Consider the following 21,419-nt stretch of genomic DNA (forward strand, 5'->3'; position numbering starts at 1 on the left):
TTCATCTCTAGCCATTCCTTCAGAACACAAATGACTGTTTGTGAATTTACAAGAGTCTGCAGATAATATTCAGAAAGACTTTTACTACAGATACACTCAATGATTTACCTAATAAGAAGACAGTATTTCACGTTATATACCATTCTGAAAATCACATTAAGAGCCTTAAGTTAATATGCACTTCTACGCACACACTTGTTTGTAAGTGCCTCTCTGAAGAGAAAAACAGTAGAGGTGGAAAGAAAACACTTGCTATGTAAAACAGGAAGAAACCAATAGGAGGAATCTTAGTATCAAGTATTGAAGTTCACTCTGTATTGTCAAGAAACAGCCAAAACAATAGACAAGTAACAATTTGCCCAACACAGAGCAGCTCTGAAAAATAGGAACACCTATTTCCAGAACTCAACTCTTGTAAGAAACTAATGTTTAGCAGAGGAATATACAGATTAAAACGTCTAATCAATAGCTCCCTTGAGAAAACAGAGGTCTTCTTTCAAAGACAGCTTTAATAATCTGACTTACCTTTATAGTAAGCTCTTCTACTGTTACAACCACAGTTTGCAACCCTGAAACATGCATCATATTTTCCATGACCAAAGAACATGGTTGTAACACCTGAGCAAAAAAAATGTAATTTGATCAGTCAAGTAGCTCCTGGATTCTAGCCTTTCAAAATACTTATTTTTTCATCCCATAGGCCAAAGGGCTACTGATGACATAAATAAGTGGTTTTAGAGGAACAGCATTCTTTCCATGTGACTATGCTCTATATTACTGTGCTTCATTCCAGCTTCCAAATTTGAACTAGGGCTCTTTTGTACTGATTAAAACTCACTAAATTAAATACAGATTAAAAATATATTACAACAGAAACCCAACATGCAGGTATAGTCATAAACCCCAAAATCCTTAAGAACTCTAAATAGATATATATATATACACACACATGTATAAAGATATCATGTGCAAAATTAACTACACAGGCCATCTCTACAGTCCAATATGCCCACTAAGAGTTCTTGCTACTTTTTTTTTTTTCATATCAGAAGTCAAGTCTTCATACCTTCATTATCTTTCATACATTGGTTGCCTTACATACCTTTGTTACACTCTTGTCCTGTTTTTCTCTGAGGAAAGCACAAGCCAATACTTTGAAGTCCTTCACTTGAGCAGTCATCCTTTGTGCAAGCTTTCCCGATGTCAGAGAAAAGTCACATTGGAAGGAAACTTTTAAGGCAGGGGCATCAGCGCTGGTCAAATTAGCAACAAACACAATTTCTGGATCCATGATCACAGCTTTTACTTTCATATTTGGCCGAAAAGGTGCTTCTGGGAAAACAAGTAAAACCATTCTTGAATACGAAATGCTTGAAAGCATTATTATAGATGCAATATCTAATCTTCACACAGAAATTGTTGCGTAGCTTTTATAGGTATAAATTTCACAAACATCTCATTCTTTACAGAAATACTGTAGCATTTCACCGAAAGTCAAAAACCACACAGCACCCAGAATTCCAGAAAGTGGTGAGGCATTTTGTCCTTTCAATGAACTGTTTCAATATACTAAATTGGTCTAAGCACTGGCTCTATAAAGCCACGCTGAAAATCACTCTTATCTGATACTATATAAAACAGAAGGTTCACTCCTACCACTCTGCCAACATCCCAAAAAGAAAAAGGGGGGCTGCTAAACAGGCCAGATCACATAACACAATGACTGGGTCTGGGTCTGACCAAAAGCTAAGCAAGACTGGCAGTCACTCAAACAAAACCCAACTAAGAGATGATTTCTTACCTACTTCTCATCATACTATAACTTCAGTGTTTAACATAAAAGGAAAAGTCATCCTGACTTAGTTTTCCACAACTTCGAAATAACATAGTTATCATGCTTTTAAACAACAGGACATAATTCCAAAATTCTCTGCTTGCAGATGTGTAGGATATTTGCTACCATTCACATTTGAAGAGCAATTTGTTTCTTTTCTACTTTCTTAACTACTATCCACACAATCCATCTTACTTTATGGATGCTTTCCTTGCAGAAATAGGTAAGAAAAAAGAATAACACTTTAACAGGAGTAAATTTTAATATTTAGTCCAGCTGGAGAGCACTCCATTGCTTGACACAGCACTTACGCATTTACTACTGCTCACAGTAAACTATGGCTTGAGTGGCCAGTTTATACATCGTGAAGAACAAACCAAGTCAGGCAGCAAGACAAGCATCCTCGGCACTTCCGAATGATTTATTTTCAATATGAAATCCGTAAATAAAATGGGGGGGGAAAAAATCAGTTTTACAGACCTGTTTCTGGCTTCGATTTACCAGAAGTAACATTCTTCAGATGGAGCTGCGTTGATCTTTCTGTTGAGGATGTTGGCATGGAGTTAATGAAAAAGTCTGCTACTGTCAACAGAAACTCCATACTGGCACACACATATAGCTTGTCAAGGATAGCAACAACTTCAGTTCCACTTTTATCCTGTTTGTAACTCACATCTATCATAGAACTGTCATCTGTGTTATCTTTCTTGTCTATCATTCTGGAAAACAAGGTTAAAGTGAATTATTTCTGCTATCATAACACATTAATAGAGAAAACAAAGATGCACAAATAATACGTTTTTCCTCCCTTTGTCTTTTAAAATACACTTATAAAATACACAACCTGTGTTGTCTACAGAAAAATGATACAGACTTTTTTCTAACAAGCAATTTGAATTTAAAATCTGTTGTACAATTTGGGAACTACATAAGCACCATTTAGCCATCAGACTAAAATTTCAGGACACAGAACTCTAGCTGAGACAGGGTATACACTACTAAGCAGTTCCACATTGTTTACTGTAAGATTCAAGTTTCATGGTTATTTTTCATTTCGGATGATCTGGAAAATCAACATATAACTGTTTAACATTATTAAAATTACATCACTAACTGCATTAGGGCACAGTAAGACTGACAGTCCTGCTACATATTATTAATAGCATGTGCAGCAAAATATGAAGGCCTAGGAAAGTCTTCTTCATAAACTACACAGAATTATTTCATTTCTGATCCACTCATACTCACCTTGCTGTCACATTCTGAATTCCTTCTCTGAGATCATCCAAGGTGCATGCCTTAAGTTTAACATTCACATCCATTAAGCCATCAGAAAGTATCTTCCCTGATGATGCCATGAGATGTAGTCGGAGTTCACCAAGGCATAATTTCTCATTGTGCAGTGAAAGCAGGGACTTCTACATAATAAAAGTCAGTAAAACTAGTTACTGCAGAACTAAGTATTAAGCACAGTTCTTGTGATACTACTCACTAGATGCACATTCTGATCTGCAAATGGCAGAAGCCATCTGATGTAATCATTCCTTTAATCATACAAATGAATCTAAGAAACTAACTGAAAAAAAATACAACAAACATGTTGGGTTGCAATACATGCAATTTCCAGTAGTTGTTCAGAATGCATGATGCAATGGTACTCCACCTGACTCTGAACCTCAGAGGATCCTTACATTCTCATTACACTAACTACATTTACAAGCAGGACCTAAGGATTAAACTGAAAATATACAAACAAGACATTTAAATGAAATCCCATTACAGCTTCCTTTCACATTTCCTGAAACAAAAAGTTACTGTGTTTAATGCAACTGTCATACAAGCTACCATCTGTTTGCTATAACCAAAGCTTAAAAAGCAGGCAGTTTCTTAGGTGGATAAAGGCTATAAAGTCATGATGACAAAGCCACATTACATGTTTCTTCTCTTCTGTTTTCAGCACAGAAAGGTTGTTAGGACTGTGTAAGACACAAGTATGGGTGGTGTACAACATATTGGGACTGCTTACTAACTACATAAGTCATGAACTGAACTGGTATCATGGAGGGTGGCAACTCCTACAACTGAAAACCTCATTTTGTAGGTTGGACAACTGGAATCAAGCTTTGAATGACCAAAAGAGACACTGGGTCATTTTGGTTGGTTGATTCATTTTTTTAGGTGTGAATTTTACACTGACATTCTTCAAATTCAGGTCATTTTCTGCTCAAAGTCTCCAGCTTGCAGGACAAATTTATAGGATCCTTAAGACAAGGATTACAAAGCATTACAACAGATGAAATTCTCTGTTTTACTATCTTGGGTTCTGCCCATGTAAGAAGCAAAAGTTCCCCACCCCACCAGTGTAATAAAAGCTTTTGTCACAGACCTGATTCATGTCACTATTGTAGAGTGTTACTGAAAGTGACTCAAAATTGAAGTCAAACGTAAGCATTGTATAACATTCTGCAGAAGACTGAGCTGCAGGAATGTTTTCTTGTCCTAAAGAAAGAAGAGAGCATGTTAGTGAAAAGCAAATATTTGCACATTCCTTTAGAATACTGAGACTGGGGACAGCTATCCAGGTTTGGATTTTTTTTTACTTTTTTTTTTTTTTTTTTTTTTTAAACCAAGCTCAGAAAGTGACAAAAGGAAGAAAAGATCTAATTCAAAAAGACTACTCACGACAATTTGCAATTTCACATATTCAATAGGATTTTGCTCTCTTGAACGGTTGCTACCTATAACTCAGTGGTTTAAGAACTTCTAGCAAGTTGTCATTAGTTTGCTGCGGCAGTTCTTCACTTGTTTTAATGAATAACTACAGAAAATATCAATACTGTTAAAAGAGCATTCATTGCTCTCTTCCTTTTAGATTCTTTCCATATTGTAGCATTTCAACTACTAGCCTAGAAAAGAATGACTTAATATTGAAAGTTGGCAAAATGCTAAGATTAAGGACACGTTTATATTAATGCACACCTAAGATATTAAAAGGCACAATTATAAAAGCCCAGCACGTAACATGTACATTCTAGGCAGCTTGTTGCTTCTGTTTTATTTTTTTTTAAATCTGAAACTTCAGCCTCTGATATAAGCCAAATAGTTCCACCCTATAAAAGATAAATGGCAAAATAAAAAGCTACAATATTTATTTTGCATTCCAATATGTTCACACACATCCTGTAACTTTTCATGTAAAAATTGATGACTATTAATAAAAAGTTTATTTATATACATTGAAGCACTTCAGATCAATGATGCTTTAATTTGTCAGCAGTCCTCTCCTTGAATCTATTCAGTTAGAGAATTTAACATACCCTCAGTGTTATCAGATTCATTTGGAACCTTCTCTTTCCTAACCACCTGGTTATCTTCAACGCTCTGTTGCAAGGTATCTGGCCGGGAAGAAGCCCCTCCAAGGTTCTCAAGTAAAATTTTCATGACAACAGCTAGATCACCTTGACTGAGAGCTATCTGAAAAGCAACAAACCCACAATCTCAATTTTAGTGATGCTGTTTCCTTTCAGTACAGAACCCTGTCTTGGTCAACAGCATATAACAGACAATAAGTCAATTCCACCATAAATGTGTCAGCGAGTCAAAGAGATCCTAGATAAAACATCCTAAATTCTAACAAAAATGATTTAATAAATGATATCTTAGGAAGACATCATTTGTTACGAACAGGAGTTACAACAACAATACTACACGTTAAATACTTATTGGTCTTGTGAAGGTTCCTTGGTTGCAGAAAGGTACGAACAGCTGCTGAGCACCAATTCTTAACAATTCAGTAATGAAGACACATAGCCAGATATCATTAAATCCATGATTTACAGCGTATACATTAAAGAACTGTCATTCAAAAAGGAACTAAAAACTTAATAAATCTGAATCCAATTATAACTCAGCAGGATCATTTAAAAAAAAGTAGTAAAAAGTGGAAAAATACAGTCATTTGGAAAGTAAAAATAGATTGTGTTAGAATATTTTCTCTCTATATATATTTTTAACGGTACTCCACCAGTACTCCATTCCTCTGTGCTTCACCAGTGCTGCATTTGGTGTCAGAACAGAGGAACAAAGTAGGTCTAATTTACTATTAGGAGTCCTCCCAGTGCTTTCCTACCTACTTTAATTCCTATGGTTAACACAGTAAACGAGAAAGTAATCCGCTCTAGCCGCGAAGACATAACTGTAATTTTAAACTGTTATGAATCAGTGACACACTTCTACTGTTGTTTCTAAGTCTACTGAATGTTCAAGTAAGCTGATTATTACAGCTAAGCAAGTGGAAGTATTATATCTAGATTTCAGATGTTAACTAAACAGATAAATCCTTTTTGATCCCACTGTTAATCCCAAGGATATCTCTACAGACACTCCACCCAGAAAAAAAAAAGTTCCCCATTTGTATGCAATTACCAAAACTACTCATTATACAGTATCACAACTAACAGATCTACAAACAGGACAGCCAACAAGTCTTAACATTACAAATTCCAACAAGATTACAAGCTCTGTAACAAGAATAAATACCACTCCAGAAGTATAACTTTCGGCACAGCTCTGACACGCCATGATGTTACCTGCATTGGCTTCAGATCTCCTTTGATTCCAATTGCTGGGGCTTTATGATACCAAGTTGCTGCTAAATTTCTCTGGACCAGTAAAGTCAAACTCACGGGACAGAGAATTTCAGAATCTGGTTGAGAATCTGCAGATAAAATGCATCTACAAAAAATGGCATAAGCAGAAAAGATATTTAATATCTGCAAAATCCCAAACAATAGCATTCTCAAAATTATTATTTTTAAACTGATAATCATGTGTACGTACACATGCACTTACACCCGGGTATGCAGTTAGGAGAGTAATTGAAACACTCTGACTCCATGAAGTTGTAAAGAATATGGACATATGTTCATGTATAAACACACTCAAGCATAGCTTGGGCTGTATTGTTTGGTTGGTTTTGGTATGTTTCCATTATCTAAAATCTTTCAGTAATAGAATAATGCCATATATGGAAGATGGACCTGATTTCTTAGCAAACATTTCCCAGGACAGAAGACAACTCTATGTATACCTTGATAGTTTCAAATGAGTTAGCTGCACGCCCATGTTGTCAATGACTGGAGGAAGAGAAGATTCATCTGAAGTCACTAATTTAAATTCATTCTGAACTCTGATTAAGCCCAGATCAGCTACCAAAGCATTACAGGAAGTTGAAGATTCAGGCACAACTATAACTGGAGCTTTCAAGTTGATATCCATTAAGAGACGGAAACTCTTCTTAGCAAAGTCCTTCATGCTGGAAGCAGCCATTTCCGCTGCCTGGACAGTGACTGCATTCAGGGCTTCTCGGGCAGTTTGGAAGTTGTTTAAAAAGTTCTGTTGGAAAGTAGTCAAGAGGGTAAGAGTTCTAGGGGAGCGAAATAAACCTCAAAAAAATACATGTTTGAGACAAAATTTAGATTTCAGTTAAAGAAAACCAGTTCAGCTGTGTCAGAAATACTGATCTTCCAATTCCAAGAAAGTTTCAAAGAAAATAGCAACAAAAAAAAAAAAAAAACAACCAAACCCACACCAACAAGTGTACAAGGACACTGTTTACTTGATTTTTAAGATGTTTTTAAAGCTATCAACTTCATTCATTACTTGGTTATGGACATCTATAGGGAAAAAAATAAGGGCAGAGAACAGTGCAACTTTTAAACTGACCGTTCATCAACAAAATACTTGTACATGCTTGTACATCAGCTCACCACAAGGTACTGGTAACAGTAAACAGAGCTGATTAAAAGCTAAAAAACAACTGTTACTGTTAAGAAGAGAAACGTAGCTAACGCCTTACCAAGAGAGACATGAAGAACTGATGCAGATAAACTATTTGGATGCAGCCCACTTTCAGAGTCATTTTACCATCCACCTTCGACATATCAGCATAGGCTTCCCCTGCAGTAGCATCTGGATAAAGTGACATTTGAAATCTGAAGACTTCATCTCCCATTATGGAGACAGCCTAGAAGATGAAGACTGTGTAGTCACACTGAGCTGTGACAGAATTATTGTTTAAGTTATTAAAGGATAAATATTTCCACAAACAAATCAACGGGTAACTACTGTCACTACTAGATTGTCAGTCGATAGTTCTATTTTTAACTTATGCTAATCTTCAGAATTAAAAATACGTTTTTAATTCCCTGAGATGCAGGAAAGAAACCAATGAAACTTTGCTTATTTGATGCATTAAATCATATTTGATATGATGCATATGTACCCACACAGCATAACAACTACAGTGCGTTCATTAAATAGCTTGAAGAATTAGGTCCTTTTGTCTGCTTAGAATCCGTGCAATAAATCACCTTTGTATGGATTGTTTTTGGATCAACATTTGTAATTATGATGTCCTCAAGTCTGGAAAACACTTCTATCTTTTTAGTCTTCACAGCTACAGATGCATCCATTCCTGATTTGAAACAAAAGGAAGAAGACAGCCATTTATGAAAAGACATTTATGAACTAAAAAAAAAAAAAAAAAAGAGCAAAAATTGTTAAGAAAGAAACATTATTACTGAATACAAAGAAAAGACCTTAGAAATCAGAATTCTGCTATGTAACAACCGACATAAAGCTCAGCGTAGAAGTCCTGACCTTACGCACGAAAAATCTGCCAAAATACATTGGTTTTAAAACAGCAGTTAAAATAAATCTTCATACTATTAAGGATCTAGCAATTCAAAAACAATTTTTGTAAAACAAATTTTACTGCATTACCTGGAACAGCATTATATAATTATTCACATTATTATAACATTCATAACATGTTACACAAAGCACATACACAACACACACATTTGCCTTCCAGAGGTGTGTGCAAAGGGAAATAACACTTCTCACTATGATTAACTCATTTAACACGAAAATAATAAAGCTTACCTTGTATTCTAATGTCTGCAATTCTACAAGTCTGATCACAGACTGAAATATTGAAGGCATTTAGATTTGCAGTAAGTTTCAATTCACAGATATTATCATGGGTTGTGCTACCAGATGCTGGATGAGAAAAACAAGCCACATGTAAGATGAACACTGGAGGTGCTTTAAAACAGATGTTACATATATAATATTGTATTTCCATGAATGTATGTACATATGATTCAAAAATAATAACCTGCAGTTATTATCTACAGTTAACGATAAATGATTTGATATGACACGATTATTACTAGTTTTTAACCTTCTGGTACAGGAACAGTCATCAGATAACTCAGTCCAACAAGACTCACGACAATATCTAGCTTCTAACAAAACGGGATACTGAATACAGTCAACATTTCTTTACTTGAAGCATTATCTCACAAGCTAAGCTGTCTTTTTTGCACAGAACAGCAAGGTCAGTGTCGTTCTATTTACTGAGGAAAAAATGTTCCAGAAGCAAAATTAAAGGGGCCTTCAAAATTACAACAACCAACCACCATTAACTCAATACCAACAGATTAGAGAAATCCTGAGTTTCTAGACAATACAAACAGAGGAATGAATTCACAAAACATCCTTAAGAAGCCTACATGTATAAACTATTCTATTTCAAGGTTAGAAATATCAATATTATAAATAAACATAAGATGGAGGAGAAACTTGAGAACATCTCTTTGCTTCCCCATGACTCAAGAGCTCACGTTGCTTTTCTGGGGGGAGGAATGGGGGGATTGTTGTGTGTGTGTTTTTATATCAGCGCAAGCACTATAAACCTATAAACTGGAGAACAACCTAGTTAAAACACATTTTGGAAAGGCTTTGATACTGTTTACTGCAACATCATTTGTTTCACTTCAATAATAGAAGTCTACTACTTAGGAAAAAAAATAAGGCAGAATTGGATTTAGAGAATTAAGCAACAGCAAAAAGATCTGTCCTCTCCAAAGATGAACATTATACCAGTAATGTTTTTTTGTTTGCTTTAAGGGAGATTATTTTCTCCCCACATACACTTGTGCATAACTTGTTTCTCACTTGCAGTGGTGTCACATGTACTGTCTTATGAAACCAAAGTCTAGATGCTGCTATATAACAAAAGCATGGGCTTTCTTTTATGACAATACCTGGTTTGAGGACACTTCCTTTTTCTTTTTCCTCTGTTTGAGGCTTGTGGTCTGGTGCTTTATCAGTGCTGGGAGAAGCACCTGATGGAACACTGAAAGTGAGAAAGCTCACAATGGAAATTAAAGCCTCTGTGTGAAGTACTATATCCAAACATGAAAAGACGACCTAAAACAAAGGCAGGAAAACAAAGGAGCTTATATGACACCAATTTAATAACAACTCAGAATTATTGCCATAATTAAAATTCAAGTCCTGCTTTTCACCACTCTTTCTACCTCTTTCGACTTAACACCATACAGAAACTCTAAAGTAGATGAGGGAGCTATGGAACAGAAGCTTGAGAGAACTACAGAGTCTGCCTCAAAATCACTATTTAATGTAGATAAACTTCTTCAGTAAGCTTTCAGTTCTACTGCATTTCATTGTACACTACAGAGCACTTTGGCTCAGGTCTTTAGAGCCAAGTAGATAAATTTCAGTAGAAATTTTTAGAAAAGATTCAAAATTTGAAACTAGAGCAAAATATAATGAGGACATTCACTATTACTTGAAGTACTATCAGTTAACCATTTTTTTCTAATCAAAAGGAACTCTCTGAAAACATTAGTTTTACTGATACGCTAAGGGATATCAGCTTTCTTGACTCTCAGTGAAGTAGATCAACCACTACAAATCCCACATAGGGCTAGCAAGAAGCAAGCTTCACCTAACACGATTACTTCAGTGAAAACGTTTTTCAAAGCAACAATTCCCAAAGCCAGCTTACTTTAGCAATCACTGTAGTGATGGAAAACTACACATCAGTAACTGCTTTCAAACTCAAAAGCAAGAAGTACTGACTGAACACATCACTTCTGAGAACGCTCTTAAGATCTCCCAGTTAGGAACCTCCAAATTCGGCAATACCTGGCCTCATTTCATATGCTGTCAAGTTTATTGTTTCGTAGGCAGGGTGGGGGAAAGGGGAAGGAAAAACTCATAAATCCTATAGTCAGAAATATGTCTTTAAAAACTTCAACGAGCTAGGAGCCTATAGCTTCTATTGCCAAGCTCATTAATTAATCAGTAATAACTATAAGTAATTTCTTTGCCCAGATTTTTCTTTGAAGTAACAAAATACAAAGTAGTAAGTTTTAATGATTAGAAAGACTTCTTTTTTCTCTTCAGTAACTAACAAGCTCACACAGATATTACTACTTGAGCAACTTAACGTTATGAAACACATCCTGTGCTTACATCAATGTTTTGCTTGGTGCTATTGTACGTAGTAACAAAATCAGGTCCATCTGCATCAGCCTGAAAGAGGAGGAAAAAAAAAAAAGCCAAGCACACAGTCAGTTTGTATTCCATCTACCAGCTAACTCCTCTTCAAAAGTTTTTAATCCCCTGTAAAGACTGCCTATCACTTAAATAGGCAAAGACAATCTCACCTATTAATTCTGCAAAGGTACTACTCTGTATTTTTTACAAAGAATGCCTACAAACATTTTGGTTACACCATGTGTCCAACTCGTTAGTTTGGCATTCTCACTGCTTTCCTCTTTATGTTTTAACAAAAAAAACTTCAGAATTTTGTGACTCATATACATTAACCATATCATCTACATTATATGCAGCCGAAGACAATTTCTTTTCATTTAGTGTGGCCCAGGCAAACCAAAAGATCAAACATCCATGGTGCGCAGTGGTTTCAATAAGTGTGTGTTAACTTGCAAAGCCAGCATTATATGGATGCCATGCAGAGCAGAAAGGTGATGCTAAGAGGAAAAATAGGTATCTAGAACTCTTAAGCAAAATATAAATCTTACAGGTTCTAAAACAAGCAAGAAAAAAGATCCCACGTAGGCTAAGTATGGAAGCTTTATTTTACTCCCCAAATAATCTCAGTTAAAAAGGTATTGAAACCTTAGTGTATTCCATTTTCAGAAGAAGTTCGTCTGTCTTACTTGAAGAGTTAATAATACAGAGAGGATCTCCATTTGAGTCTGCAGATAAAAAAATAAAATACTAATTAATGGAAATGCTTTCCATTCACAAGTTTTCTTCCACCCATGGAATGCCTCCATTATAAACTACATTTACTGAAACAGTGGCAGTAAACATCTTTTCACTGAGAAGCTGCAGATGAAGCACTACTTTTGAAACGCTATAGTCACTACTACTATTCTACTACTAGGGTCATTAATTTAACTTGCCATTTAGCCTCTTATTTGTTTGGTTTGTTTACGCTATCTTTGAGCACCCTCCTGACAAAAGAGGACTGTATGCATTGTTCTGACTGCATGCACTCTAGCTGACTAGAAACCAGCTATCTAGAACACCTACCAGTTATTTCAGTGCACCTCATAGTGATTTTTTTCAGATATGCTGCTGCAGTCAATTCATGATTTCTGATTTTGGTTTTGGTTCCAAGCTGTAATACATTCAGAATGTGTAATGGACACCTCTCGTTCTGAACTTGCTTCATCAGGGTTATTATAACCTTGAATACAGAAAAAGAATTAACTTTACTATTTCAGTAAAACTGCTCAGAAACAGTATTAATTAATTAAATGATATTTAATTAATTAAATTTAGAATTAATCTGGCTAGAATATGACCATACTTCAGTTTCGAATAGGATGCTATGGGCTGAATACAGTAAAAAAAACAAAACACAGTTAATAGAGATTATACTGATCTGGAAGGAAGGAAGTAGAGAATGGGTGTCAATGTGAATTAAGCTTTTGATAGTAAGTTCAAAAAAGAAAAAGCTGTGAAAAGTTCTCTAAACTCATGTAAAAATTAAAGATAACTAGATATAACTACTAACATTAAAAATTAAAAGGCCATACTGAGTTTCTCGTGTGTAAGTATTACAGATATCTTCAGGGAAAAAAAAAAAAAGTACTTGGATGATATCTTATCCACAAACATCTCTGTTTTCTAGACTGCTTATGCACTTTTCCTGTACTTCATCTACAAACACCCTCAGTCCTGTGTTTTTGATTTTGTTGTTGTTGTTTTTTGGGTTTTTTTGTTTTTTGGGTTTTTTTTTGTTTTGGTTTGTTCTTTTTTACAGCAAAAGTATTAGTTCTAGCTTGCCTACTTTAGCCATTTTATTATGAAAAACTGAGTATCATGTTACGAAGGATGAAGACTGGGTGAATGCAGAGAATACGAGAAAAAAAAAAAACACAACTGTTTTTCCCTGTTAGGTATATTGTGTATGTTAAGTATTCTGTTAATACCATTTCATATCATGCAGACCAAGGAAAAAATAAAATAAAGTTACTACTCAAAAAATCCTTGTAAACTAAAGCATCTGGGTTCCACATTTTTTTTTATTATTTTGTCAGTTACTGCCTCCTTCTTTAAGTAATTATGAATTACAGCCTATTACTGATAAACAGAAGAAACAGAAAGTTTTATAAATGGACATATACCTCCTTGATTTCAAAATTAAGCAGCACATTGATAACATCTTCACTTAATGTTCCTTTTCTCTTTTCGGACAGTATTCCTTCTGAAACAGCCTTACTCTGCATCAAGGTCGATTTCTCCATTCCTTTGATTTTACCTGCAGCATTACATAAATTAGTTTACTTACCAAATTGCTAGCATTCATTTAGCTCAAGAAACAAATTCAATTCCATTTTTCCATTCATATGGCTTAAATTCATTTGAGATACATTAGCAACATTTCCACAAAGCTTTAAACTTTGGAGCAAGAGAAGAATGTAGAAACTCTCTGGCAACAAGTTCACTGAAGTCTCAATACCTTACTACTTCCATGACTCATTGGTTAATCAAATCACCACATCATCTCCCTCAATATTGTTTTAAGTATGACCATTGTCTTTGCAAAACTAAAGAGAGTTTATATTTTGCACATCATACTCAGATCTAAGCTTGCTTTCCAGAGAATACAAGATTTTCATTATTCCTGAAAGCTAACATGCTTCATATTTAAGGCAAGTTATCTCTCACCTTCCTCTTGCAGTATTTGTTTTGCACTAGTTTGTTCTGCTTCACCAAGGTTTTCTGTCAACACTTTGAGGAAGATATTCAAATCCTCTTGACTTACTACAACCTACAATATCACAGATCACAGTTCTCAGCAGAAAACAACAACAACAGTTCTTTAAAGTTGTAACAAGCTATCAAAGCATACCAAAGTTTTGTAGCAAGACAGTAATTTTGTCAGCACTCCCATCTCTTCAGGAAAATAACAAACAATAATAATTTTATAGGGACTGAAAGAATTAGGAAGGTTATGACTTCTTAAAGCTTTACTTACAGTATCAACCCCTTTCATAACGTACCAGGAATTACATGCTACCTCATGACATTTTACCTCCTCTTTTATCTAAACATACAGTATACAAATTGCTAAAATACAGAACTTTCTTGAGATCACTGGAGGGTGGCAGGAAACAAAACTGGAGTTACTAAAGCAATTATTTGCAGATTTAAATTCCTCTCAAAAAGACACCAACTTTCAAAAGGCAATGAAAAAGTCTCACTCAGAGAACTGGGCACAACAACACACAGTGTAAGCTGATCTTGTCTTATAACAGGGAATAACCAAGACTGCTTGACATCCCTTTCAGTTCTCCCTATCTTTTCAGCTTAAGAAATGCACGCAGGGAGTTAAGTATTTAACAACACTTTTAAGCTTCAATATTTACACACATAAGTTAAATGCTATCGACATTCCTGAAACATTACTCAGCTAACAGCATGTAGTTTGTTCCACTGTTGTGACCAGAAACATACATGCTAGCCCTACATTAAGTAGTATTATGAGCTTCTCACTGTCTTAATTTCATTAAACTTACATTCATTGTATCCAGATACCCTGTGATTTCCAACATTGGCAATTTGTGAAACCAAGTTGCAGCTAGATTTCGATGGACAGAAAGGCTCAAATTAATTGGGTGAAGTATCTGAATGTCCTGATGTGATAAACCTGTCTCCACAGTGGTTCTTAAAAGAAAGAAGAAAAAAAAATAAAAAGAACATTAAAGAAAACAGTTAAATCATGCTATATATATTTTTTTTTTTAACTCAAAACGTACTAAAATATCAAGTTTAATCTCCTTAGGCATATATGGCTTCCTGAGCAGGGCAATCTTATTTCACTTCTCATCTATTTGTTCCTAGGTTAACATGTTAGTATGAGAGCTAGTATGAGAGCCCCAAAATTAATGCCTCCAATTTTATTATGTGGGCCTATGATGTCAGAGGCAGATGGTGGTGGTACGACAGTATAGGCTGAACCTTCCCACCAATATTGTTACATTTTCCTGGATGGTGGCAAAGGGGCAGTCTGACACAGGCCATCAGATGGTGTGGGATTAAATTCCTTCATGTGGGAAAGACTGCATCCATGCTTACTGACAGTGGATGTCAGCACAGTGAGGTCACGTGTGGCACATTTCAGCAGTGGTGACAGTGACACGAAAGACAAGGAACGTTCCAGACAGCCATGCAGATTTTTAGGAGCACATCATGCAGGCTATTATTCATCACAGGTAAAAAGGTATAGATAATGATGATGACTACACTGAAAAAACAGCTTTTTGTAGTTGATAATTTGCTCTACCATGCACCGTAATTGTGCTCTTTGCATATGCTGTACTTCCCACGGAAATAAATGGGAGACATTAATTTCAACTGATGTATTTTAACACCAAATATGTGACTGCCACTAACCACAATTTATAAACAAGTAGATTAGTGCCTTACAAGGCATTAATATTACCAACTAGCTAAGGCATTACTTGATGAAATGCACTTTACCTAGACAGTTTCAGCTTAGTCAGCTGCACATCCATTTTGTCAATGACTGGAGGAAGCAAATTGCCTTCTGGAGACACCAAGCTAAACTGGTTCTGAACCTTAATCAAGCCAAGATCTACTACTATAGCATTGAAGGAAACTGAGGACTGAGGAATGACTATAACTGGTGCTTTTAAGTGAATGTCCATAGCGAGTCGAAAGCTTCTTTGAGCCAGATCTTTCACACTGGTAGCAGCCTTTTCTGCAGCCTGGACTGTAGCAGCACTCAGAGCCTCCTTAGCTGTCTGAAAGTTGTTCAAGAAGGTCTAGAATAAAGAGTTGAAGAGAAAGGAGAAATACAGCTATAAATAGGGCTTTTTCTTTTTTAATCTCAACTAATCTCTCATTTTACAACATCAATAATAACCAACATCAACTAAAAGTTCTGCTGCTTACTGTGTTAAGTTTTCCTTGAATACCTTTTCCCATTATATCTGTTACAGGGCCAAAAATGTACTAACCACTACAACCCAATGATTTTTAAACTCATCACTTTGCTTCCATTTCCCACCCACATTAGTGGTAAGGTTCTTTTATCTCATTACCTTCCAAGGGATACATTGTTTTAAAGCCCCTCTATTTTACCAGTGAATGCTAATACTTACTGAAGTCAGTAGTTAGTGGCAGAGAACCCACTAACGCTTTACAAAAGTCAAGATTGAGAAGATCTGACAAAAGGACAAGTGATTTACAGTGATTAATTTGTAGTCCTTACAGGATCTCAATTTGCAGAAATTTTTTTGTCTCCAGTGTTAACTCAGTTACATTTGCAATGACCTCAGTTTTTCCCTGGGGCCTGGTGTGAGAACTGAAACGCCTTAAGAGCATAGGTGAGTAGAAAGGGCACAGAGCAGCCTCTGGCATTTCCAGAGCTTGGTAGTTTTTGACTTCCAAATCAGTTACAGTTGGCTTATCCAAGTTTATAAGTAGTACATAAGGAAATTTAAGCACACTCGTACAGAAACTCAAGTTATAAGTCTCTCTGAGGTTGCAAATAGGGAAAGCTAATGAATGCATCCCAAGTCACATGAAGAAAAAAAGACTTACCAGCAAAGATACAAGAAATTTGTGAAGGTATACTACTTGAATACAGCCTACTTTCAAAGATACAGTACCATCCACTTTTGACATATCAGTATAGGCTTCTCCCTCAGTAGCATATGGATATAATATCAGACTGAAACTGAAAACTTCATCTCCTACTATAGATACAGCCTAGAAAGAACGAAAAAATATACAGCAGCCATCAGTAGCTTTTAAGAAAGCACAAAGAAGAAACAAATATATTGTCAGTCTATCAGATAAGCTAGTAACATAAGTCTGCTTAAGGAAAGTCTGTTTGGACAACAATTCCTCCAATATAAAAGCCTCATTCTCCACTTCAAGCGGGAAAGAGGTACTCATGTGAAATCAAGTCTTTTGAAGAATGGAATAAGAATGCACATTACACTTCACTCGCACACACAAAATTAATGAAGAAACAATTAAGACTTAAAAACTTGCTGTACTTTTTTATGAAGGGTCCTCGTATCAACATCTGTAACAACTATGTCTTTAAGTCGGGCAAAGAAATCCGTTTGATTTGACTGAAGAAGAAGAGATGAATCAAGACCTGTCAAATGAAAGAACAAACAGTAGTAGCAAAGTAACACCTAATTTTGGGGCAAGGGGGACAACACAAAAAAAAACTGATAAGACATTCCCCTCACCACTCCTAATTAAGTAATATTGCTACAAAAATTTCTGTTCTTCATCCCAAATCAAATTAAACAGATACCTCAAAAAACACAGGCACACATATATTAAAGTAAACCTACAAACACTTGATTTCTTCCTTTGTTTTCAAATTAGGACCCAGGTAATTTACCATTTCTACAACAAGGGACACAGTAACTAAGAGCTCTATTATACCCAAGGCATTTGAGACTTACAGAAACAGAAGGAAACAACAGAAACAACCCAAAGAGGAAAACAAGGAAAAAAAACACAAAAAACACAGTTGCTTTGAAATTAAACCACAAGGTCAGTACTAACAGAAAACGTAGTACCTTGAATCTTGATTTCTGCAATGTTCTTTATATCATCACAAAGATTTAAACAAACGGCATCCAGCTTGGCAAAGACCTTGAAGGCAAAGACATCCTTATCCTTCGAAGGTCTCGTCACTAGAAAAGACAGGAGGTGTTTTTCCAAGGCACAGCACACGTTTTCAGTTAAACTCCCAAGAGCACAGGAGGCCTGTTTTAGTTTAGTGACTGGCATTCCGATGATTCAATATGACTTCCTACAGGTTCTTTCATCTCTTAGCATGTTAGAATCTGCTCCTCTCTGGAGCTATTACCTTAACGTATTTTTTAGTTCTCTAGGAACAATAAGATTTTCATTAGGCTTTTCTCTACAACAGTCCATCAATGCATTGAGGCACTGTGACATAAGCCACGATCCCCACCCAGCTAGGCTAAACTCATCAGATTCTCTAGCATTTCATCTTTTTGCCAACACACAACATATCCACCCAGACCCATCATTCTGACAAATGCATAAGCATACCTTTCTTTAATGAAAGGTCATCTTGTTGCTTTTCTTCTTTAGCTGGTGTCACTTTGCTACTTCCTGATGGACTAACAGTTGCTAGAAAACTGACAGCAGACATAAGGGCCTCTGTATGCAGCAGAATGTTAAGTGATGAAAAAGTTACCTGTTGAAAACATGAGACTCCACATCACAAAGTGTTGGTAACAAGTAAAAAAGCACCCAATGGAACTGTAATGCTATGGAAAGTGCAGCAATGACAACATAGCAGAGAAGTTCTAGGCTGCAGCAAACAAGGGTATGCACAAATGCAGCAGCAATGGACACAGAAACAAAAAGAAGAATCTGCTTACCCTTGGAAGCCCTCAGGTACAAGGCATCTCTAGTAAGTTACTCTTACCTCCACTGCCAACCCTTAAATGAGGGCTGGGAAGGGATGGATCCTGGCTCCACCCCTTCTATCACTCAGGTATATTACATTGCATGCATATGAGCTGCCCTGGGTTGGCCCTCCCTTCCCACCAGGTGATCAATCACTTTTTCAAACCATAACTTAGCATTTCTACTACAGGAGCACAACAATTCCTTAGAAATAGAGAAGTGAAACATATCACCAGCAACAGATTATAAAGGGAAGAAAAGTTTTTTGTAAAGCAGAAAAATGGTAGGCTTAAAAAATAAGTCAATCTGACAACAACAGCCATAACCACTAAGTTATTGCTTCCTCAAATGACACAAAATGAATTTAGAAGCATTAGAACAGAGGCAATTCCTTCTCAGATGACTAATTTAAGAAGACACATCGGGATTAAGGTAGTCTAACTTAAATCAGGATTCTGTTTGCTCAAACACTGTGCTCTGTCAAACTCAGACTCCTTGCATGCATAACCCAGTACAAGACAAAAGGATAAGAGGCAGCTGACTGCCATACAGATACTCGGGATAGAGAAGTTTGTAAGCAAATAGATTAAGGGAATCCAAAACTACGGATAAACGACCGCCTTGTAGTTTAGCAAACCAGATGATCCACTTGAATCAGCTTGGAATAGAAAAGACCTCAAATCCAGTTCTTACAGACACGTAAGCCTTACTGAGAAGCCAGAATACAACACTTAACCACATAGAATAAGTGGAGTTTCTAAATATCAGCACTCTCCCATAGAGTAAAATCAATCAGTTCCATCCACTAACATTGAAATAAACACGTCATCTCCTGCTGGAGCTTCAGGAGCCAATTCTTAATAAATAAATAAATAAATAAATCCAGTATTATCTGGACTTCCCTGATAAAATCTGCAGATACTCTAAAACTATGTGGCTAGCAGTGCACACTGCAGGGGAGACGGACCAGATGGCCTTCAAATGATTTCAAGGCAGGAAAATATTGGTCAAGATGTTCAAAAGGGAGGGAAATACCTTTCAGAGAAGTTATTTCTCACCAACATACTGTTTTTACTTAGAACAAACACTCAAAAATATGCCATTAGCACAACAACCAGAAGTTAAGAAAGTACATATTCACTGTCATTAATTACTGCAATTCAGGATGTTTTGAAAGATTAAGTTATCATTCTAGAGAATGAAAGAAGTGGAAAATAGCATCACAACAAGCTCCTATTTCACAGCAAGAACTAGAACAAGTTCCCCTTTCTAATAAAAAATAAAACACTCTTAAATGTGCATAGACTTCATGGCAAATTTAACCAGAGTGCTGATTACACAGATCACAATATTCAAATATTCAAACATACAAATATTCAATTTGACAAGAAACAGAAAAACCTCTCCATCTGCTACACTTTTCCAATATTAACATTTTACATGCTTGAGAAGATGACACACACTTATACTATTTTAATTTTATCCACATTAGCTTGTAACCAAATAGATGTTCTCCACAGTTACGAAATAGACCAACATATAGCTCTTACATTAAGGGTATAAAAACTGACACATGCTTATGAACTTTCAGGCTCCATGGTACAAAAGGAAGGAAAAAGAAAAGAATCCCTACTCACTTGAATTTTCTGTTCAGTGTTGTCAAATACAGTGTGGAAGTGTGGACCATTTTTGTCAGCCTGAAATGAATGATTAGCATAGAGGTTAACTCAAACCATCCTCCGAACTCTTAAAATATAAAATATCTTCTGTAAATAGAAGGTCAAAGACTTTGTTATGTTTAAACAAACAAAAAAATCATCCTTTAGAAAGATTAAACTTTACCTTGATATATTCCACCTTCAGAAGGTCTAAGCCAGGCTTATCTGATGAACTAATTAAATGAAGGGGTGCTTTTTTACCTGTAACGTACAAGAAAACAGACCCAAAATACACAAGTTAGTTAGATTTCTCCTTTCAGTGAGCCAGTGGCATTTGTGCCTTGAACACAGGGGTTAGCTTTCAATGTAGTTTGTTAACATCTACTGCCCCATGACACATGAATCAGTGGTTTGTCTTCAAGTCTAAACCAGCAAGTCCGTATTCTCTATCCCAAAATATCTGTTTATCTGCTAAGCAGTATTTTATTTATTTATCTGCTAAGTAGTATTTCACTTATTTATCTGCTAATCAGTAAGGTGGCAGGCCACAACTGACAGCTGCACAACTGAGACAAGCACTGCCAGTGGAAAGTTGCATAATACTGAAATATGGTGCATATGGTGAAATATGTTTATGGTAAAACTAGAGCAATGTCTGAATATTACGGAGCACAGAAAAAAAGGCTACTACATATATATATACAATATAGGCTACTAGAAATACATGCAATATATTACTCCTATATTACCTCCAATTTCATAGTAATCCAGGCTTATTGTCTTCAAATATGATACAGCTGCTAAATTAAACGTTCTGACAGTTGCTTCTGTCCCAAGATGCATTACATCAAACACAAGCACTGTTTCCTCAGTTTTTTCTTGCTTGGTGAGTTCTAGCAAAACCTGGATGAGTAAGAAATAAAGTTTTGCCATCTTTTTACATAGAGTGTTTTCTTTGCTCAAATCAACAATGAAGGAATGCTATTTGTATTAATGCCTTGTTTACACCTGACGGTCACAGACACTTCATGGATTTTGCTCTTTGTGGGTGACCTGCCAAGTTACTTGCTTTGCTCTTC

The 21,419-nt window shown here is 35.9% G+C and overlaps 1 protein-coding gene across 2 annotated transcripts in view; it reads right to left on the bottom strand.

The window, feature by feature from the left end:
- VPS13C (vacuolar protein sorting 13 homolog C) overlaps window positions 1–21,419 on the bottom strand; it is a 79,985-nt gene that overhangs the window by 31,520 nt on the left and 27,046 nt on the right. For both annotated transcript variants that reach the window (XM_042824379.1, XM_042824380.1), the window contains exons 26-51: window positions 21,090–21,243; window positions 20,525–20,601; window positions 20,320–20,379; window positions 18,320–18,467; window positions 17,818–17,934; window positions 17,278–17,381; window positions 16,817–16,984; window positions 15,731–16,035; window positions 14,767–14,914; window positions 13,916–14,018; window positions 13,372–13,505; window positions 12,272–12,428; window positions 11,852–11,931; window positions 11,183–11,242; window positions 9,946–10,111; window positions 8,780–8,896; window positions 8,206–8,309; window positions 7,692–7,859; window positions 6,924–7,228; window positions 6,424–6,568; window positions 5,152–5,308; window positions 4,221–4,333; window positions 3,083–3,252; window positions 2,315–2,553; window positions 1,103–1,332; window positions 526–618 (exon numbers count right to left, since the gene is read on the bottom strand). In XM_042824379.1, coding sequence (XP_042680313.1) covers window positions 526–618; window positions 1,103–1,332; window positions 2,315–2,553; window positions 3,083–3,252; window positions 4,221–4,333; window positions 5,152–5,308; window positions 6,424–6,568; window positions 6,924–7,228; window positions 7,692–7,859; window positions 8,206–8,309; window positions 8,780–8,896; window positions 9,946–10,111; window positions 11,183–11,242; window positions 11,852–11,931; window positions 12,272–12,428; window positions 13,372–13,505; window positions 13,916–14,018; window positions 14,767–14,914; window positions 15,731–16,035; window positions 16,817–16,984; window positions 17,278–17,381; window positions 17,818–17,934; window positions 18,320–18,467; window positions 20,320–20,379; window positions 20,525–20,601; window positions 21,090–21,243 — 3,822 coding nt within the window. The remainder of the gene's footprint in view (window positions 1–525; window positions 619–1,102; window positions 1,333–2,314; window positions 2,554–3,082; window positions 3,253–4,220; window positions 4,334–5,151; window positions 5,309–6,423; window positions 6,569–6,923; window positions 7,229–7,691; window positions 7,860–8,205; window positions 8,310–8,779; window positions 8,897–9,945; window positions 10,112–11,182; window positions 11,243–11,851; window positions 11,932–12,271; window positions 12,429–13,371; window positions 13,506–13,915; window positions 14,019–14,766; window positions 14,915–15,730; window positions 16,036–16,816; window positions 16,985–17,277; window positions 17,382–17,817; window positions 17,935–18,319; window positions 18,468–20,319; window positions 20,380–20,524; window positions 20,602–21,089; window positions 21,244–21,419) is intronic.

The sequence above is a fragment of the Centrocercus urophasianus genome, unplaced genomic scaffold (assembly GCF_019232065.1).
Source record: "Centrocercus urophasianus isolate 14NV4802_14NV808 unplaced genomic scaffold, USGS_Curo_1.0 seq_23, whole genome shotgun sequence".
NCBI lineage: Eukaryota > Metazoa > Chordata > Aves > Galliformes > Phasianidae > Centrocercus > Centrocercus urophasianus.